A 15,523-nucleotide genomic window follows, 5' to 3' on the forward strand; every position below is an offset into this window, starting at 1 on the left:
TTACTTGTTTATTTTTAACTTTAACCAGATTGTACGGTCTCTCAAAATGCGATAGCCAGTTTCTTGACTACCTAACATCTTTCGAGACCCTGTGCAAATATGTGCCCAGAACTGTGCCATGCTGTACCGTATTCTAATAGTCCACTAGTGTATGGTAGCGAGTCGATGGAAGCAGTGCTTGAGGCAGAGACCAGGTTGGCCAGAACAGGAGGGACAAATTGAAAATAAATAAACACTTTTTTGTACCAGAGTCTGGCTTTTCAGGAAACTAAGTACGGCTTCATCATCTGGCTGTTGAAGTCCACCCCTCCCATCTTAAGGTTATAGTCGTGGACACAGAGGGGCCTCTCAACAACACCAGCTGCCGTGGAAATTTGGATGGTCGTGTCTACGTGAATGGAAGACAGGACGAAAACATCCCTTTTGTTCTTCCACTTCACTGGGAGCAATTCATCATTTCTCAAGCAGGCTTTTCCCACCTTTCTAAGATGGGTATTTAAAAGCTGTTGGGGGAAGCCCCGGTGATTAGGTCGCATGGTGCCACATGCGCTAATTCCAATATTATACAAATGTCTAATTAGTGGCACGCTTGAATAAAAATTATCCACGTACAAGTGGTCCTCCATATGGAAAAAAGGATGACACCAGGTCCCAAATTATCTTGCCACTGCTCCCCATGTAGTCTGGTCATCCAAGGGGCTCCATGTTACTATCTTATCTGTTGCCCTCTTGCAGGTCTTATACATCTTGACCCCATATCTGGCACGCTTACTGGGGAGAAATTGAATGCAAGATGGCCAGAAGAACTAATGAGGGACTCATCGACGGAGATGTTTTGCTGGGGTATATAGACATCTGCAAATTTTTGGTTAAGGTGATTTACGAGGGGCCGGATTTTGTGGAGCCTTTCAAATTCAGGGTTACCTCGAGGATGACAAAGTGTATTGTCGTTGAAATGCATAAATCGCATTATATTGTTATACTGTATCTATGCCTGGCCATGGCAGCAGAGAACATGGGCATATGATGAATCAGGTCTGTGGACCAATACAACCACAATTCAGTTTTTTAGTAATGCCCATGTTGAGGGTTAGGCCCAAAAAAACTTTAAATTTGAAAACTGTAATAGGTTTCCATGCAGATGGTCTGGCAAGGTTTGAATTTGGGTTGGTGGCGATAAACTGTTGTGCATATAAATTGCTTTGATCCATAATCAATGCATACAGATCTTCCATGAAAAACAGCTCCAAAAAGTCAAGGGGAGTAGTTAAATTTGCTGCTTCCACCTGAATTCCAGGTTGGGCAGTGAATGGGGGAAGTACCGCTATTGCATAATCTGTGGACCAATCAGGATTTGCAAGCACATCCTGAAGGACTTATGGGCTCTACGGGCCTGTGTGTGAATTCTTGGTGGCTGCCTGTGTGTGAACTATCACAGCTCTCAACAGAGCCATGGTAGTCCATTGAGAACTACAAGCCGACAGCAACAATGGATGTTGGTACTTGTAGTTCATTGATTCACAGGGATCTGTTTTCAAAAAGTGACAGCTGGTATGGGGAACTTCTCCCTGTACTGCTGTCACATCAGGTGATCGGATCCCCGAACGGCTGCAGTAACATGTTAACATGTTCCACCCTAAAAACTGGTGCAATATGTAACATGTTCCTGAAGGTGAACTTATCATTTAAATTTTATTTTCACTTGTCAAGACTTATTGATTTTGCCTTCATTTCGCAATATCAAACTAGCAGACTTCCTGTAATAACCATGCTTCATTATTTTCTCGGTGGTATGTGAAGGTCATGATAAGAACTGCTCAAGTAGACATATGTAAGATCCTGCAAAAAGAAAAGACAATGGTAAGGCTATTATGTTACTCAAACATTTATTTCAAAATTTTCACAACCCTATGACCATAACAAACTCAAATTTTCTGCTCTCCAAAGAATTTTATAAGTTGTAAGCTGGCATTTGTTTTCTCAAAGATTTACAGTTTGTAGTACCAGCAAAGAAGGCGTGCTAAGTGATACTGCATTTAATCTTTTATACTTAAACTGGTTTTTTTTTTTTTTTTTGAGAAATTCATCTAAATTCAGTACAGAGCATACCACCTTACACTGTCCATAAAATGGGAAATAATGCAACTAATCATTCCCTGTTGTCATGCAGAACATAAAAACCTAAATAATGTTTTGTAATTAAAACAGCTTATTAACAGAAAACCTATCTTGTATCTCTTGGGGGCTCCATTGAGCGATCTCACTAATAGAACTCCTGCTATTTAGTCTAATTTTTTTGCTGTAGCTGGAAAAGTCTTACTGCAGGCTGGTGCATTCTTTTAGTGTAAGATAAATTAAATTAGGAAAGGATTGGGAACATTTGGCCACGAGAACAAACACAAGGCCAAAAGTACACCTTGCAAAGTGTGCAATAGTGCTGCATTGACTGGTGTGCATTGTGAAAGTTGTTTATTCCTAAAAGACATAGTTTATTGTGACATATCTTATACTTCATGCAGCATCAGCTTTATTTGTGACTCCGGTTACATTAAATCTGTTTTTTTTTTTACTCCAGGAGCTCTCTGTATGCTTCACTAAGTACTGCTGAAACGTACAGCGGGAGGTGCACTTCTGACACAGTTGCACCATCATCCCTGTGTTGTGTTTTGTGATTGGTATGGCAAAGAGAGGGGGCGGAGACACAGCACCGGAACAGGTGTGTATCATAGACAACACTATTCTGATGCAGTGGGGAGCTGGAAGGCCTAAGGTGTAGCTCAAGACAAAAATGTTTGTCTAGTTTTAGATTGGGGAGGGATTAGATCCCTTGTTGTGTTTTTCCTGCTATCCAGGGCTCTGAGGAATTTACTCTTACTTTCTGCCCTGCTGAAAACAGTTTCACACAGATACAGAAAGTGAGAAAAATCTGGATCAGGTACACAAAAACAAAAATCTAAAAGGGGTTCTAGTCTCCCCCACTCTAATAAAGAAAAGCATTTTATGTCTGTTTCTGTTACATTGTTATCCTCACTTCCTCTCTGGAAAAAGTTTGTCAGTAGGACTGGAAATTAGGATAAATCTCTTTAATGGAAAACAAGTTTTGTCTGGACATAGATGTAGCACCCTCCTAGTTTGGCTGTTTGGTAAATTTAGTTTTTGGCTCCTCCTGTAGCCAAGGGAGCAGTGAATGTTTTCTCTGGTTCATTCAGGGTTTCACAGGCTGGGAGTTTAATTGCTTCCCCCTGCCTTTACAAGGAGTTTCTAGAGCTTAGGGAGGGAGAATTAAAATAACAAGCCTGAATATTGATCAGGGCCTAGCCAATCCCTGGGGAGGTGTGCCCAGATGGTGGCTGGGGAAACTGAAAATAGTCTAAAGCCCTGGAGAGATTGTCTTCCCCAACAAGGAGAAGGTCTCAACCTTAGAGGGGACTGTTTGAGGCAAGCCTTGGATTGTGCTACTATTCTCTGAGGTCTTGGGGCAGAAGATCCAGCAAGTACCTGGAACTTTCTGCAGGACTTCTCCTAAGGCTTCTGGTCTTGAGAATGATTTTTCTCACTCACTGGGAGATGTCCAGAGGAAGCTAGAAGGTGGCAGCTGTCCTGGGGACTTGTGAGCAAAGACCCTGTACTGATTCCTGTTGACTCTGTGCTTTGGGATATACATAAGTGCCAGATGTTGCTTTGACTGAGACTGATTTTATAGTGTCTCAGATACTGGCCATTTCCCTGTCCCCTGCAGTGTCCTGGACTGTGAGGTTTGTGAAGAGTGTCCTCCTGTACTGTGCAGTGTTCCTGAAGTTGCACTGGTTACCTACAGCTGTGCAATTGTGCAGAGTAACCAGATGCCAAAGAGTCTGGTCTCATGATCTTTAGACTGCTCCAAGATTTGCCTTTTGATCTTCATCCGTGAGGCCTTAGACCAGCGGTTCTCAACCTGGGGGTCGCGACCCCTTTGGGGGTCGAACGACCATTTCACAGGGGTCGCCTAAGACCATCGGAAAATACATATTTCCGATGGTCTTAGGAAACGAGACACCGCTCCTGTCTCAGGCGACCTGTGGGCGGGATGATATGCTGCCCCTGTAACCTGGCCACACCTCCGGGATCACTCAACAGCTCCGCCTCCTCGCCGCTGATTGGCCACCGGAACTGTAGCTCAGGAGAGGCACACAGGCGGCCAATCACCGGCGAAGAGGTGGAGCTTGGAGAGGAGGAGCCGAGCGGCAGCGCGCGGAGATCAAAGAAGATCGAGGGAGCTGCAGGAGCGAGTGAAGAGAGAGGCCAGAGAAGGAAGACAGCTGACAGGTAAGTGCAAATTTTGCTGCTGCAGCCAGGTATGCAGGCTGTAGATGGGAGAGGGAGAGAGCGAGCCCAGGCTGGAGCAGGGGTCAGCAAGGTAAGTATCATTGGTGTCAGTGGAAGGGATAGTGCCCCATCATTTGTGTCACTAATACCAACGATGGGGCACTATTCCTCCCCCCACTGACACCAACGATGGGGCACTATTCCTCCCCCCACTGACACCAACGATGGGGCACTATTCCTCCCCCCACTGACACCAACGATGGGGCACTATTCCTCCCCCCACTGACACCAACGATGGGGCACTATTCCTCCCCCCACTGACACCAACGATGGGGCACTATTCCTCCCCCCACTGACACCAAGAATGGGGCACTATTCCTCCCCCCACCGACACCAACGATGGGACACTATTCCCCCCCCCCACTGACACCAATGATGGGTCACTATTCCCCCCCCCACTGACACCAATGATGGGTCACTATTCCCCCCCCTAACCCCAATGATGGGGCACTATTCCCCCCTCCACCACACTGACATCAATGATGGGGCACTATTCCTCCCACTGACACCAATGATGGGGCACTATTCCTCCCACTGATACCAATGATGGGACACTATTCCTCCCACTGATACCAATGATGGGGCACTATTCCTCCCACTGACACCAATGATGGGGCACTATTCCTCCCACTGACACCAATGATGGGGCACTATTCCTCCCACTGACACCAATGATGGGGCACTATTCCTCCCACTGATACCAATGATGGGGCACTATTCCTCCCACTGACACCAATGATGGGGCACTATTCCTCCCACTGACACCAATGATGAGGCACTATTCCTCCCAATGACACCCACAATGGGGCACTATTCCTCCCACTGACACCCACAATGGGGCACTATTCCTCCCACTGACACCCACAATGGGGCACTATTCCTCCCACTGACACCCACAATGGGGCACTATTCCTCCCACTGACACCAATGATGGGGCACTATTCCTCCCACTGATACCAATGATGGGGCACTATTCCTCCCACTGACACCAATGATGGGGCACTATTCCTCCCACTGACACCCACAATGGGGCACTATTCCTCCCAATGACACCCACAATGGGGCACTATTCCTCCCACTGACACCCACAATGGGGCACTATTCCTCCCACTGACACCCACAATGGGGCACTATTCCTCCCACTGACACCCACAATGGGGCACTATTCCTCCCACTGACACCCACGATGGGGCACTATTCCTCCCACTGACACCCACGATGGGGCACTATTCCTCCCACTGACACCCACGATGGGGCACTATTCCTCCCACTGACACCCACAATGGGGCACTATTCCTCCCACTGACGCCAATGATGGGGCACTATTCCTCCCACTGACGCCAATGATTGGGCACTATTCCTCCCACTGACACCAATGATTGGGCACTATTCCTCCCACTGACACCAATGATTGTACACTATTCCTCCCACTGACGCCAATGATGGGGCACTATTCCTCCCACTGACGCCAATGATTGGGCACTATTCCTCCCACTGATGCCAATGATTGTACACTATTCCTCCCACTGATGCCAATGATGGGGCACTATTCCCCCCACTGACACCAATGATGGGTCACTATTCCTCCCACTGACACCAATGATGGGGCACTATTCCTCCCACTGACACCAATGATGGGGCACTATTCCCCCCACTGACACCAATGATGGGGCACTATTCCCCCCACTGACACCAATGATGGGGCACTATTCCTCCCACTGACACCAATGATGGAGCACTATTCCTCCCACTGACACCAATGTGGGGCACTATTCCTCCCACTGACACCAATGATGGGGCACTATTCCTTCCACTGACACCAATGATGGGGCACTATTCCTCCCACTGATACCAATGATGGGACACTATTCCTCCCACTGATACCAATGATGGGGCACTATTCCTCCCACTGATACCAATGATGGGGCACTATTCCTCCCACTGATACCAATGATGGGGCACTATTCCTCCCACTGATACCAATGATGGGGCACTATTCCTCCCACTATACCAATGATGGGGCACTATTCCTCCCACTGATACCAATGATGGGGCACTATTCCTCCCACTGATACCAACGATGGGGCACTATTCCTCCCACTGACACCAACGATGGGACACTATTCCTCCCACTGACACCAACAATGCGGCACTATTCATCCCACTGATACCAACGATGGGACACTATTCATCCCACTGATACCAACGATGGGACACTATTCATCCCACTGACATCAGTGATGGGGAGCTAGTCCTCCCACTGCAAAATTACAGTTATGAAGTAGCAACGAAAATAATTTTATGGTTGGGGGTCACCACAACATGAGGAACTGTATTAAGGGGTCGCGGCATTAGAAAGGTTGAGAACCACTGCCTTAGACTGTCCCATTTCTCAACAAGTACTAAGGTGAAGATTACATATACCAAAAAAACTTGCCTTATGGTCCCCAGCCATGAGGTTTTAGCTTTCTTAGAAAGTCACCTCATTGTTTTGAGCTGTGGGGAGTTCAGACTCAGGGAAAAGACTGTCTTCCAACTGTTATGTGCTAAACGTTAAAGATTTTGGAGTATCCCATACCCCTAACTCCTTTCCTATTAGAAGTTTTATCAGCAATAAATCATAAAAAGCCACCCCTAGACTGTTTATTGGAGTGAATGGACTGTTCCATGGGTAGCTGGTGGCCTGTGTACTCTTTGGGGAAGAACCAGATATAATCAGCAGCCTGCGGGGGGGGGGTAACGCTACATGAACTTTATAATAATTCTTTGTATTTGTTGAAATACAGTGTTCATGTATTTTGTGTAACAACTACATCAATATTCAGTAGAGATATAGTCATCAACCAGTAGATGGCAGTGTTTATGGGTTTGTAGCAGCATCTATGGTACTGTAAACTCTATGTCTTTTCTCTAAAATAAAGTTCCCTGTTTCCTGTTTGCAGTGAAGTAGAAAGAAAAGCACATGTGGACTGTGCACAGTATGTTCTGTAGGGCTATATAGAGAATCTTTAACAGTATTTTTTCTATACAACTAGCATTTGCACCTGATTATGTCCTGCTGTATACCACAGCACTAAGACTGGGAGAAGAAGAGCCGGCACTTTGAACCAATCAGGGCTCTACTGTTTTTCTTAGTGCTTTTCAGGCTCACATGTTCAGATCAGGAGAGCACACGCTGAACTTCATTAAAGTGTTACTAAACCCACAACAGTAAATTCAAGTCTGTATATGCATTAAAGCATGCTTGTTATACTCACTGTGGACTCTAAGGGGATAATCCTCTGCATTATGTATAAAGGCCATGTGATCCTGACTTGTCTGCCCCTCCTCTTGTTCAGATGTCCTCCTGATAAGATAGACTGAACCCGTAGCCACATGCACATGCTCAGTTTGGTGTGTACTGCTAGAGAGGTTTTTTTCCTTGGGAGAGTGCTTGAGATCAGAACAGGGCCAATCAGCACTATCCAGACAGAGGTCAGGGGTTCTGCATTCTCCTAGAGCAGAAAATTCCTCCTACAAGATTTAACCAGTGCTCAGGTGAAGTCACAAGACTGCTATAAACTGCTGATGAGAAAAGGTATTTAGCTGTTTATATTTACTAAAATAATTGCACTGCCATGTTGTGTGTACTGTGGGAGACCAGATGTAGTGAATGCAGGGTCCTGGGTTTTGTAACACTTTATTGTGCTGCTGCTTCTTCACTGTCCAGTCACAGTCTAGAGAAGGAGACACAATTTAATTGGTTTCAGTGAACAAGGTGTTAACTTTGTATTTATAGGAATAATGTAGGACATATGCATATGATTTAGATCTTGGGATTATGATTTTTGCTTGGAGCGCCACAAAAAAGAAAGAAGCAGCTTAAGAAGATAGAACTTGCAGATGAAAGTAGCAAGACTTTAGAATGGCAGAATGGTGAATTTGGTGAAAGGGGTCAGAGAGGTGAGTTATACATACACACTACACTCACTTTACCCTCATCCACTTAAATCTGTTCAAGATTGTTTCTAAGACCACTATCACGTTGGGTGCGTTCGCATCTACCTGTCAGATCAGATGGTCCATTCACCCCTATGGACAGGTGGGTGTAAACCAACTTGTGTCTGTTTCAACCCATCTACATTGTGGCAGGTACTCTTTATGGGGGTATGTGGGGTCTATAAGACCCCAAATCCCACCTCTGCACTTAAAAGTCGGTGTTTTTGAATGCTTTAAATTTATTAAAAATGGAGCTGTTTAGTTCTGAGTAAACCGAAAGTGATGTCAGGTCAACTTGTTTACTATAAGGGAGAGCTGATCCAAGCCAAACTTGGCTTTGTTCAGCTGTTCAGCTGTCCAGCTACCCAGCGGATGTGCCAGCTGGTTGCTCGGGTCTTCTGGTGGGATGGGAGATCCCGAGAGAGCAACGGAAGGTGGCGGGGGACACTTCCCATCCAGCTGCTTGTACAAGCAATTGAGCGGCTAGTTAGCTTGCTTGTACAAGTGAGCTGACCACTGGTTCTAAAAAACGGTACCGGGGTGATGCCTGCAGCTGCAGCCTCCAGTATAACCACCCGAAGTCCAGCAACATATGGGTATGTCGCTGGTTCGGAAGTGAATATGCCTAAAAAAGTGAACAGTCTTCTTTTAAAGCTAAATAAATTACCTGATAATGGTGGGGTGGAATAGATGGCAACCGTCTGCCTTTATTGCACTGCAGCTTAGAGACTTTGTCTATAAATGAAGAGGAAAAGTTCAGCTACTTATTTCATGGTAAACGTTTGTGACTACTCGCAATCTTTCTGTAGTAGAGTGTTGTTCCCTGTTACCCATAAAATAATGTGGAAAGTTTAGGGGAGATTTACTAAAACTGGTCTACTCAGAATCTGGTGCAGTTTTGCATAGTAGCCAATTAGCTTCCAACTTCAGCTTGTTCAATGAAGCTTTGGCAATAAAACCTGGAAGCTGATTGGTTTCTATGCACAACGGCACCAGATTTTCCACTCTCCAGCTTTAGTAAATAACCCCCTAAGTGAGGTTGGCCAACTTTATCTTAAAGCGGAGCTCCACCCAAAAGAGAAAGTTCCTCTTTAAGTGCTCCTCCCCTGCCACATTTGGCATGCAATTTTTTTTGGAGGGGAGCGGGTACCTAGTTTTGACAGGTACCCACTTCCACTTCTGCTCAGATCAGCTAGGCGATCCAAGCGGAGGTTCTCCTCTCCCTCTCTGCAGTCTTCTGGGACACGTGACAGGTCCCAGAAAATTGCCAGACCAGGGTCACCCAGCTGTGAAATGGCAAGCTGTCACAGCTGGGTACCCACATTTGAGATGCTGGCACTAGAGAGAGAAGAGACGGCTAAGGTGTGCACATCATTGGATACTGGGACAGGTGAGTGTTTGTTTATTAAAAGTCAGCAGCTACAGTTTTTGTAGCTGCTGACTTTTAATAAACACAAAAACAACTGAAGCTCCTCTTTAAGTTTTTTGTCAAGCCTTTTTGTAATGCCTGACAAGAAAACCTAATGGGTTGTGTCAAAAGCTTCAATTTTAATAATTAGACTTAGTAAATAAAGGGTATCACACTTAAAGCGGAGTTCCACTCACCTGTCAAAAAATAAAAGTCAGCAGCTACAAAAACTGTAGCTGCTGACTTTTAAAAAACAGCCACTTAGCTGTCCCTCTGTCCCATGGTGTGTCCCCCGTAGCCCGTTTCACTGGCTGTCCTGGATTCCAGGAAGCCAGCATCTTCAGTGTGGGCACCCGGCTGTAACAGCTTGCGGCTTCACAGCTAGGTACCCACTGCGCATGCGCAATGGGCGCTGCACTTCCTGAATGGTCCTGTAGTCTTCTGGGACCTGTCACGTGTCCCAGAAGACTACAGGAAGGGAGGACACCTTCTGTTTCCGATCGCCTAGGCGATCGGACAGGAAGTGGGAGTGGGTACCTGTCAAATTCAGGTACCCGCTCCCCCACCCCCCAAAGGTGCCAGTCCTTAATGGGGTGCAGGGGAGCAGTCCTTAAAGCGGAACTTCCCTTTTGGGTGGAGCTTCGCTTTAAACACTAACATGTCTGCTGTAATCTTTCTAGTAATATAACTTCTATATTGACACTTTACTTGAATATGACCATAATGGTCATGAACGGTTTTAGAAGCACTAACTATTAGACATGTGTGCGCCAGAAATTTTTGTTTTGTTTTGGATGTATTTATTCATTGAAGAACTTTGTTTCATCAGATTCGTTATGTTGAGCCGATTCATTTTCGGAATTTGTTTAGTTATATTTAGCATTCATTTCATATACTGTATTTGTTGGTCCAGGTGAATTCGAAAAATTTTGCAGTTTTTTCAAAAGATTGCTTTATATTAGTTTTTGGATTGGATATATTGGCTGGATTCAATATTCATACGTATATCAAAACTATTCAGAAGGATTCAATATTTTCAGATGCAATGGAATAAATAATGCAAAATTTGGCGGATCGGAATTTTACAAACCTAAGAATTGCACTAGACTGTGGAGCTGAACTGACTGACTGTGACAATTAATAACTCAACTTAAATCACTATTTTACTCGAATCCAGATTATCGAACAAATTTGAAAACTGAATTAATTTTCCCATGAGCCTGAAATACTATCGCATCAAATGTCATCATATGTCGTCATTCGAATAAAACAAATGCATTTGTTAATTTTGTAACTTTTTTTCAGATTCAGTAACATTCATTACTATGTCTATTTGGAGATTAGTATTCATCTGAATCTCCGAAAATCTAATTTTTGCCCGAAAATCGGTTCTTAAAAAAAAAGCACGTCTACTAAGGCTGGCCATACATTATACAATTATCTTCCAATTTTCTGCCCAATTTCCTTTAGATTTACCTTCAACTGTGTAGTGCAAGGGCCCGCCTAATTGGATACAACTGAAAGTGTTGTTTAGGTTTGTCCTCCTATTATATGGTTTTTGGTAAATCTAAACCAAAAATCTCCAGATAATTGTATAATGTATGGCCAGCCTAACTATAGACTTCAAAATGTGTTCAGATGTAAAGAATCTAAGCCATCTGCCTTTTTTGCTGACAGAGCATTTCATAAGCAAATAAACTGCTTTCTAAAGTTTTCAAAGTTGTACTTAAGCCCTGTACACACGATCAGAAAATCGCACGAAAAATCGTACGAAAAATCGTGCGATAATCTGATCATTAGTACTCCGCAATCATCCAAAATTACTCAAAGGGCAAGAACAAAACTTTTTGTCGTATGATACCAGATCGTGCATTTTTTGTTTAACCAGTACAGTTTTCATCTGAAAACAGAATACAAATACATTATATCACTTCCAAATGTTTATTCTGTCGTACCAAAATTTTCGTAACTTTAGAAACCTCTTCACTTTCGATATGACACTAGCATGCAAAAATGGACAATCATTTGTCTTTTATTCTCAGAGTTTATACAGGGCTTTGTAAAGAGCATCTTATGTTTACAACAACTTTTAACCACATCACCCTTATCTGTTCTTCAAAATCTCCTTTTGGTTCCATATTAAAGTAAATGTAAACCCTAACAATCTCATTAGGTTGCTAAAGCACACATTTATTTTAGATAAAATGCTTGTTTTCAACTTCTTTGCATATCTGTATTTCTATCAGTAGACCATGCCTGTGTAGTCTTCAGCCTGTGTGACAGAGTGAGAATGCAAAAGCACAGTTCGGAGACACCTATCACCTGATAATAGGTAGTGCCTGCACAAGGATCCTATTATCAGGCTAAGCAGTATAATTCTAATGAAAGCTGACGATTTAAAGCCCAACTCCAGGCTGCAAAAAAAAAACCACTTGCAGTGGGGCTGTGCCCACATTACAAGGGTTAATTACTTGTTTATGCATAGGGGAACAGTAAAAGGACATCTACTTACCCGATCCTCCACTCTTCCCTGCAGCTAGACCATTCCATGCATCTTCTATACCCATGCACTCCAGTGGTCTAGGGTCCTGATGTCATAAAGACCAAAGTAGGGTTCATAGCCCTCCTCTGGATGTGAAGAAGCTGAGAATTAGTCCACCGCTGGATTGTGAAACTGTAAATCCTCCCTCGGACAAAATGAGCTAGTAGTCCTTGCAGTGTGTGCACAGCCGCACTGCAAGAAATCATTTTTTTTACCTGGAGTTGGGCTTTAAAATGATTGTGAATGACTTTAAAGAATTTCATTAACATGTTAAATTGCATATGAAATTTCAGTTATTGGGTTAAAATGTACTTTTGGCTCAGTAATCAATCTAGGGGTATGCTTTTCTGATGCTTTATTGCAGATCTTGAACTTGGCTGGAGTAGGGTAACTGTAGGATACTCCTGCCACCACATTTAGCAGTAATATACAGACAATTTGAGCACAGTCCTTGCAGTAGCAAATATTGGGCTGAACTATACTGAGACACCAAATATAATGTCCCTTTAGGTAATGCTGACTCTAGAGCAGTGTTTCTCAACCGGGGTTCCACGAGAAGTCCCCAGGGGGTCCTCTGAAATTCACCATTGTAGTGGATGTGTATCCACCCAATGGTGAATTCAATGTACACTGACAGTGAGACTGTCAGGGCACATTGATACCCGCTGCATCCCCTATAGTTCCGGCTGCTGCCTGTGACATCACTACAGAGGGCAGAGGGGGACAAGAGGAGAGCATGTGTAGCGTGTTTTCCTCCCTCATCAGCGGTTATTGATTTGCAGAATGTTGTAGCAAGGTGAGCTTTGTGCAGCATACAGTACCTGTACTGCTACTAATCCTAACTGTACTCCACTGATCTTCGACAGCTTTCCTCTTCTCTCCATCCCAGGCACTTGATATCACCTGGGATGGATAAGAGAGGAGAGCTGGCGGGGATTAGCAGCAAAATCCGACATGTACCAGCAACTGCACTGAGCATCTCTGCATGTGGAAAAAATTAAACAGTACTACAGACCACCTCTACCCTGACCTGGTGACTCTCATGCTGTGCTGTGCCCTTTTGACACCCTTGCACCCTGCCCTGGTGACCCCTCTGTACCCTAACTTGTTGAACCCCCCGTGCCCTGACCTACAGAACCCTCTGTGCTCTGCCCTGGTGACCCCCCCATGCCTTGACCTAGTGACACCCCTGTGCCCTGACCTGGTGACTCGCCTGTGCCCTGACCTAGTGACTCCCCTGTGTTCTGATCTGGTGACCTCCACCCCCCATGCCCTGCCCTGGTGACACCCCTGTGCCTTGACCTGTTAACCCTCCTGCTGTGCTCTGACCTGTTGACACCCCTGTGCTCTGATCTGGTGACCCTCCTGTGCTTTGCCCCCGTGACCCCCCTGTGTTCTGATCTGGTGACCTCCCTGTGCCCTGCCCTGGTGACATCCCTGTGCCATGCCCTGGGGAGTGCCCTACCCTGGTGACACCCCTGTGCTCTGATCTGGTGACTCACCTGTGCCCTGATAAGGTGACTCACCTGTGTCCTGACCTAGTGACTCCCCTGTGCTCTGCCCTTGTGACCCCTCTGAGTTCTGCCCTGGTGACACCCCTGTGCCCTGACCTGGTGACCCTCCTGTGCTCTGCCCTGGTGACAACCCTGTGTAGTTTCAATTGAAATTCATGTGCGCATTGTGCCGATCTCAGTGTCAGACCCCAGCCCTTCTCACCATATTCATGACCAAAGGACTAGCCAATCTAAAACTGTGCTGTCACGTGCGTAACAATGCCACGCCCAGCTGCACCCTGCACACCGATTTTCCAGCTAATGGACCAGAGTCTGTGTAACGGCAGCCTGGAAGCAATTGTTACTGTCTCAAGTTAATTACGCAATTAACCCTTCACACTGCCACCACCTCCTTTTTGTACAGAGAAAGAGGAAACTCGGCAACATTAGCAATACACAATGATGTTTGAATAATCATCGGTATACCACTGTCACCGCAGGCAGAGATATACCAAAGTTTAAAACACACACACGGTAGCGCTCTTTAGAGGCAGGAATTCGTAGTTTGCATTAAAGGCGTTAGAAACAGTTCAACACTTTCAGAAGAAAGTAAGATTTATTACTAAAAAGTCAAAAAGGTGCAATGAGAATATTTACAGAAAAAGATGTAGCTAATATATATATATAAATACAGGGAACAATAGCACAGCAAAGAGATAACAGAGAGAAGTTAGAGGGTTTAAGTACTTGCCACATGTCCTGGGTTAAGCAGCTTCCAAGTTTCAGAGCCAAAAGGATGCTTTGATCTCCCACTGTTAGTTTCAATGTTAAAGGGAGACTCTTCAACTCTCACACACACAACTCCAAGCATAACAGCCTTTTTCTAGGGTCTCAGCAGGGTGTCTCCTTACAGCAGAGAACCAATCGCCTCATTTGGGGAGGGGTGTTGGGGGCGGAGACCCAAGCTAGAACAAAAATCCCTCATAGCTTACAGTATATTATGGCCCATACTTTTTCCTAGGTACATGTAACATTCCACCCACGGGTAGATTAATACGCAGAATCATCTGCTGAATGTCTACATATGAAATATGACATATTTACTTGAATGGTTCAGGAGATACAATTTTCTGCTTTCTTATATGTGTCAGATAAGGGGTGCAACATACCAGGAGAATGGTCTCAAATTGAGCCGTCCGAATATGGGCTCCATGTTTAGGTAATTATGTCCTATGTGAAGATATCAACTTATATGAAAAAGGGAGTTTTTAAAAGTAAGTCTGTTTTTACGACCCCTTGGAAGGTCTTTTGAAGTTCAGTGAGGGACGTGGTTTATGCTTTTATGATCCCTTTCCAAACAAGAGTTTCTTAGACAGAGGGGCACCTAGCTAATGAGGTTTTATAGCCAGGACGCACTCCCACTGAGCTTGTTGCCTGTGATCTCTGCAAACACACACCGACCACATGTCACTCAACAGAGAAGGAGGGGGATGAGGAAAGAGGGAGAGAGAGATAATTATACAAGATGGACAGTCCTTTGCCAAAATGGAGGTTCCCATCCATCTGTGTGTGCATGATTGCTACACGCATATCCCAATTTCGACCCAAAATTGAGAATCTGTGCAGAAAAAAAAGCCAGCCCAAATTTCACAGTAAGGAAGTAAGTTTTAATATTATTACTATTATTTAATGCTATTTATAAAAACAATCATTGTTATATCAACAGCTCGCTTATCA

The 15,523-nt window shown here is 44.7% G+C and overlaps 1 protein-coding gene across 1 annotated transcript in view; it reads right to left on the reverse strand.

Moving 5' to 3' along the window:
- Positions 1 to 1,801: 1,801 nt before the first annotated feature.
- The window catches only part of LOC149450540 (cell adhesion molecule CEACAM3-like), a 29,996-nt gene continuing 16,274 nt past the window's right edge, over positions 1,802 to 15,523 (reverse strand). Inside the window, exon 6 of the mRNA XM_089691773.1 lies at positions 1,802 to 1,839. Coding sequence (XP_089547899.1) covers positions 1,802 to 1,839 — 38 coding nt within the window. The remainder of the gene's footprint in view (positions 1,840 to 15,523) is intronic.

Source organism: Staurois parvus, unplaced genomic scaffold (genome assembly GCF_062004578.1).
Source record: "Staurois parvus isolate SC_StPar_1 unplaced genomic scaffold, SC_StPar_1.0 ptg000572l, whole genome shotgun sequence".
NCBI lineage: Eukaryota > Metazoa > Chordata > Amphibia > Anura > Ranidae > Staurois > Staurois parvus.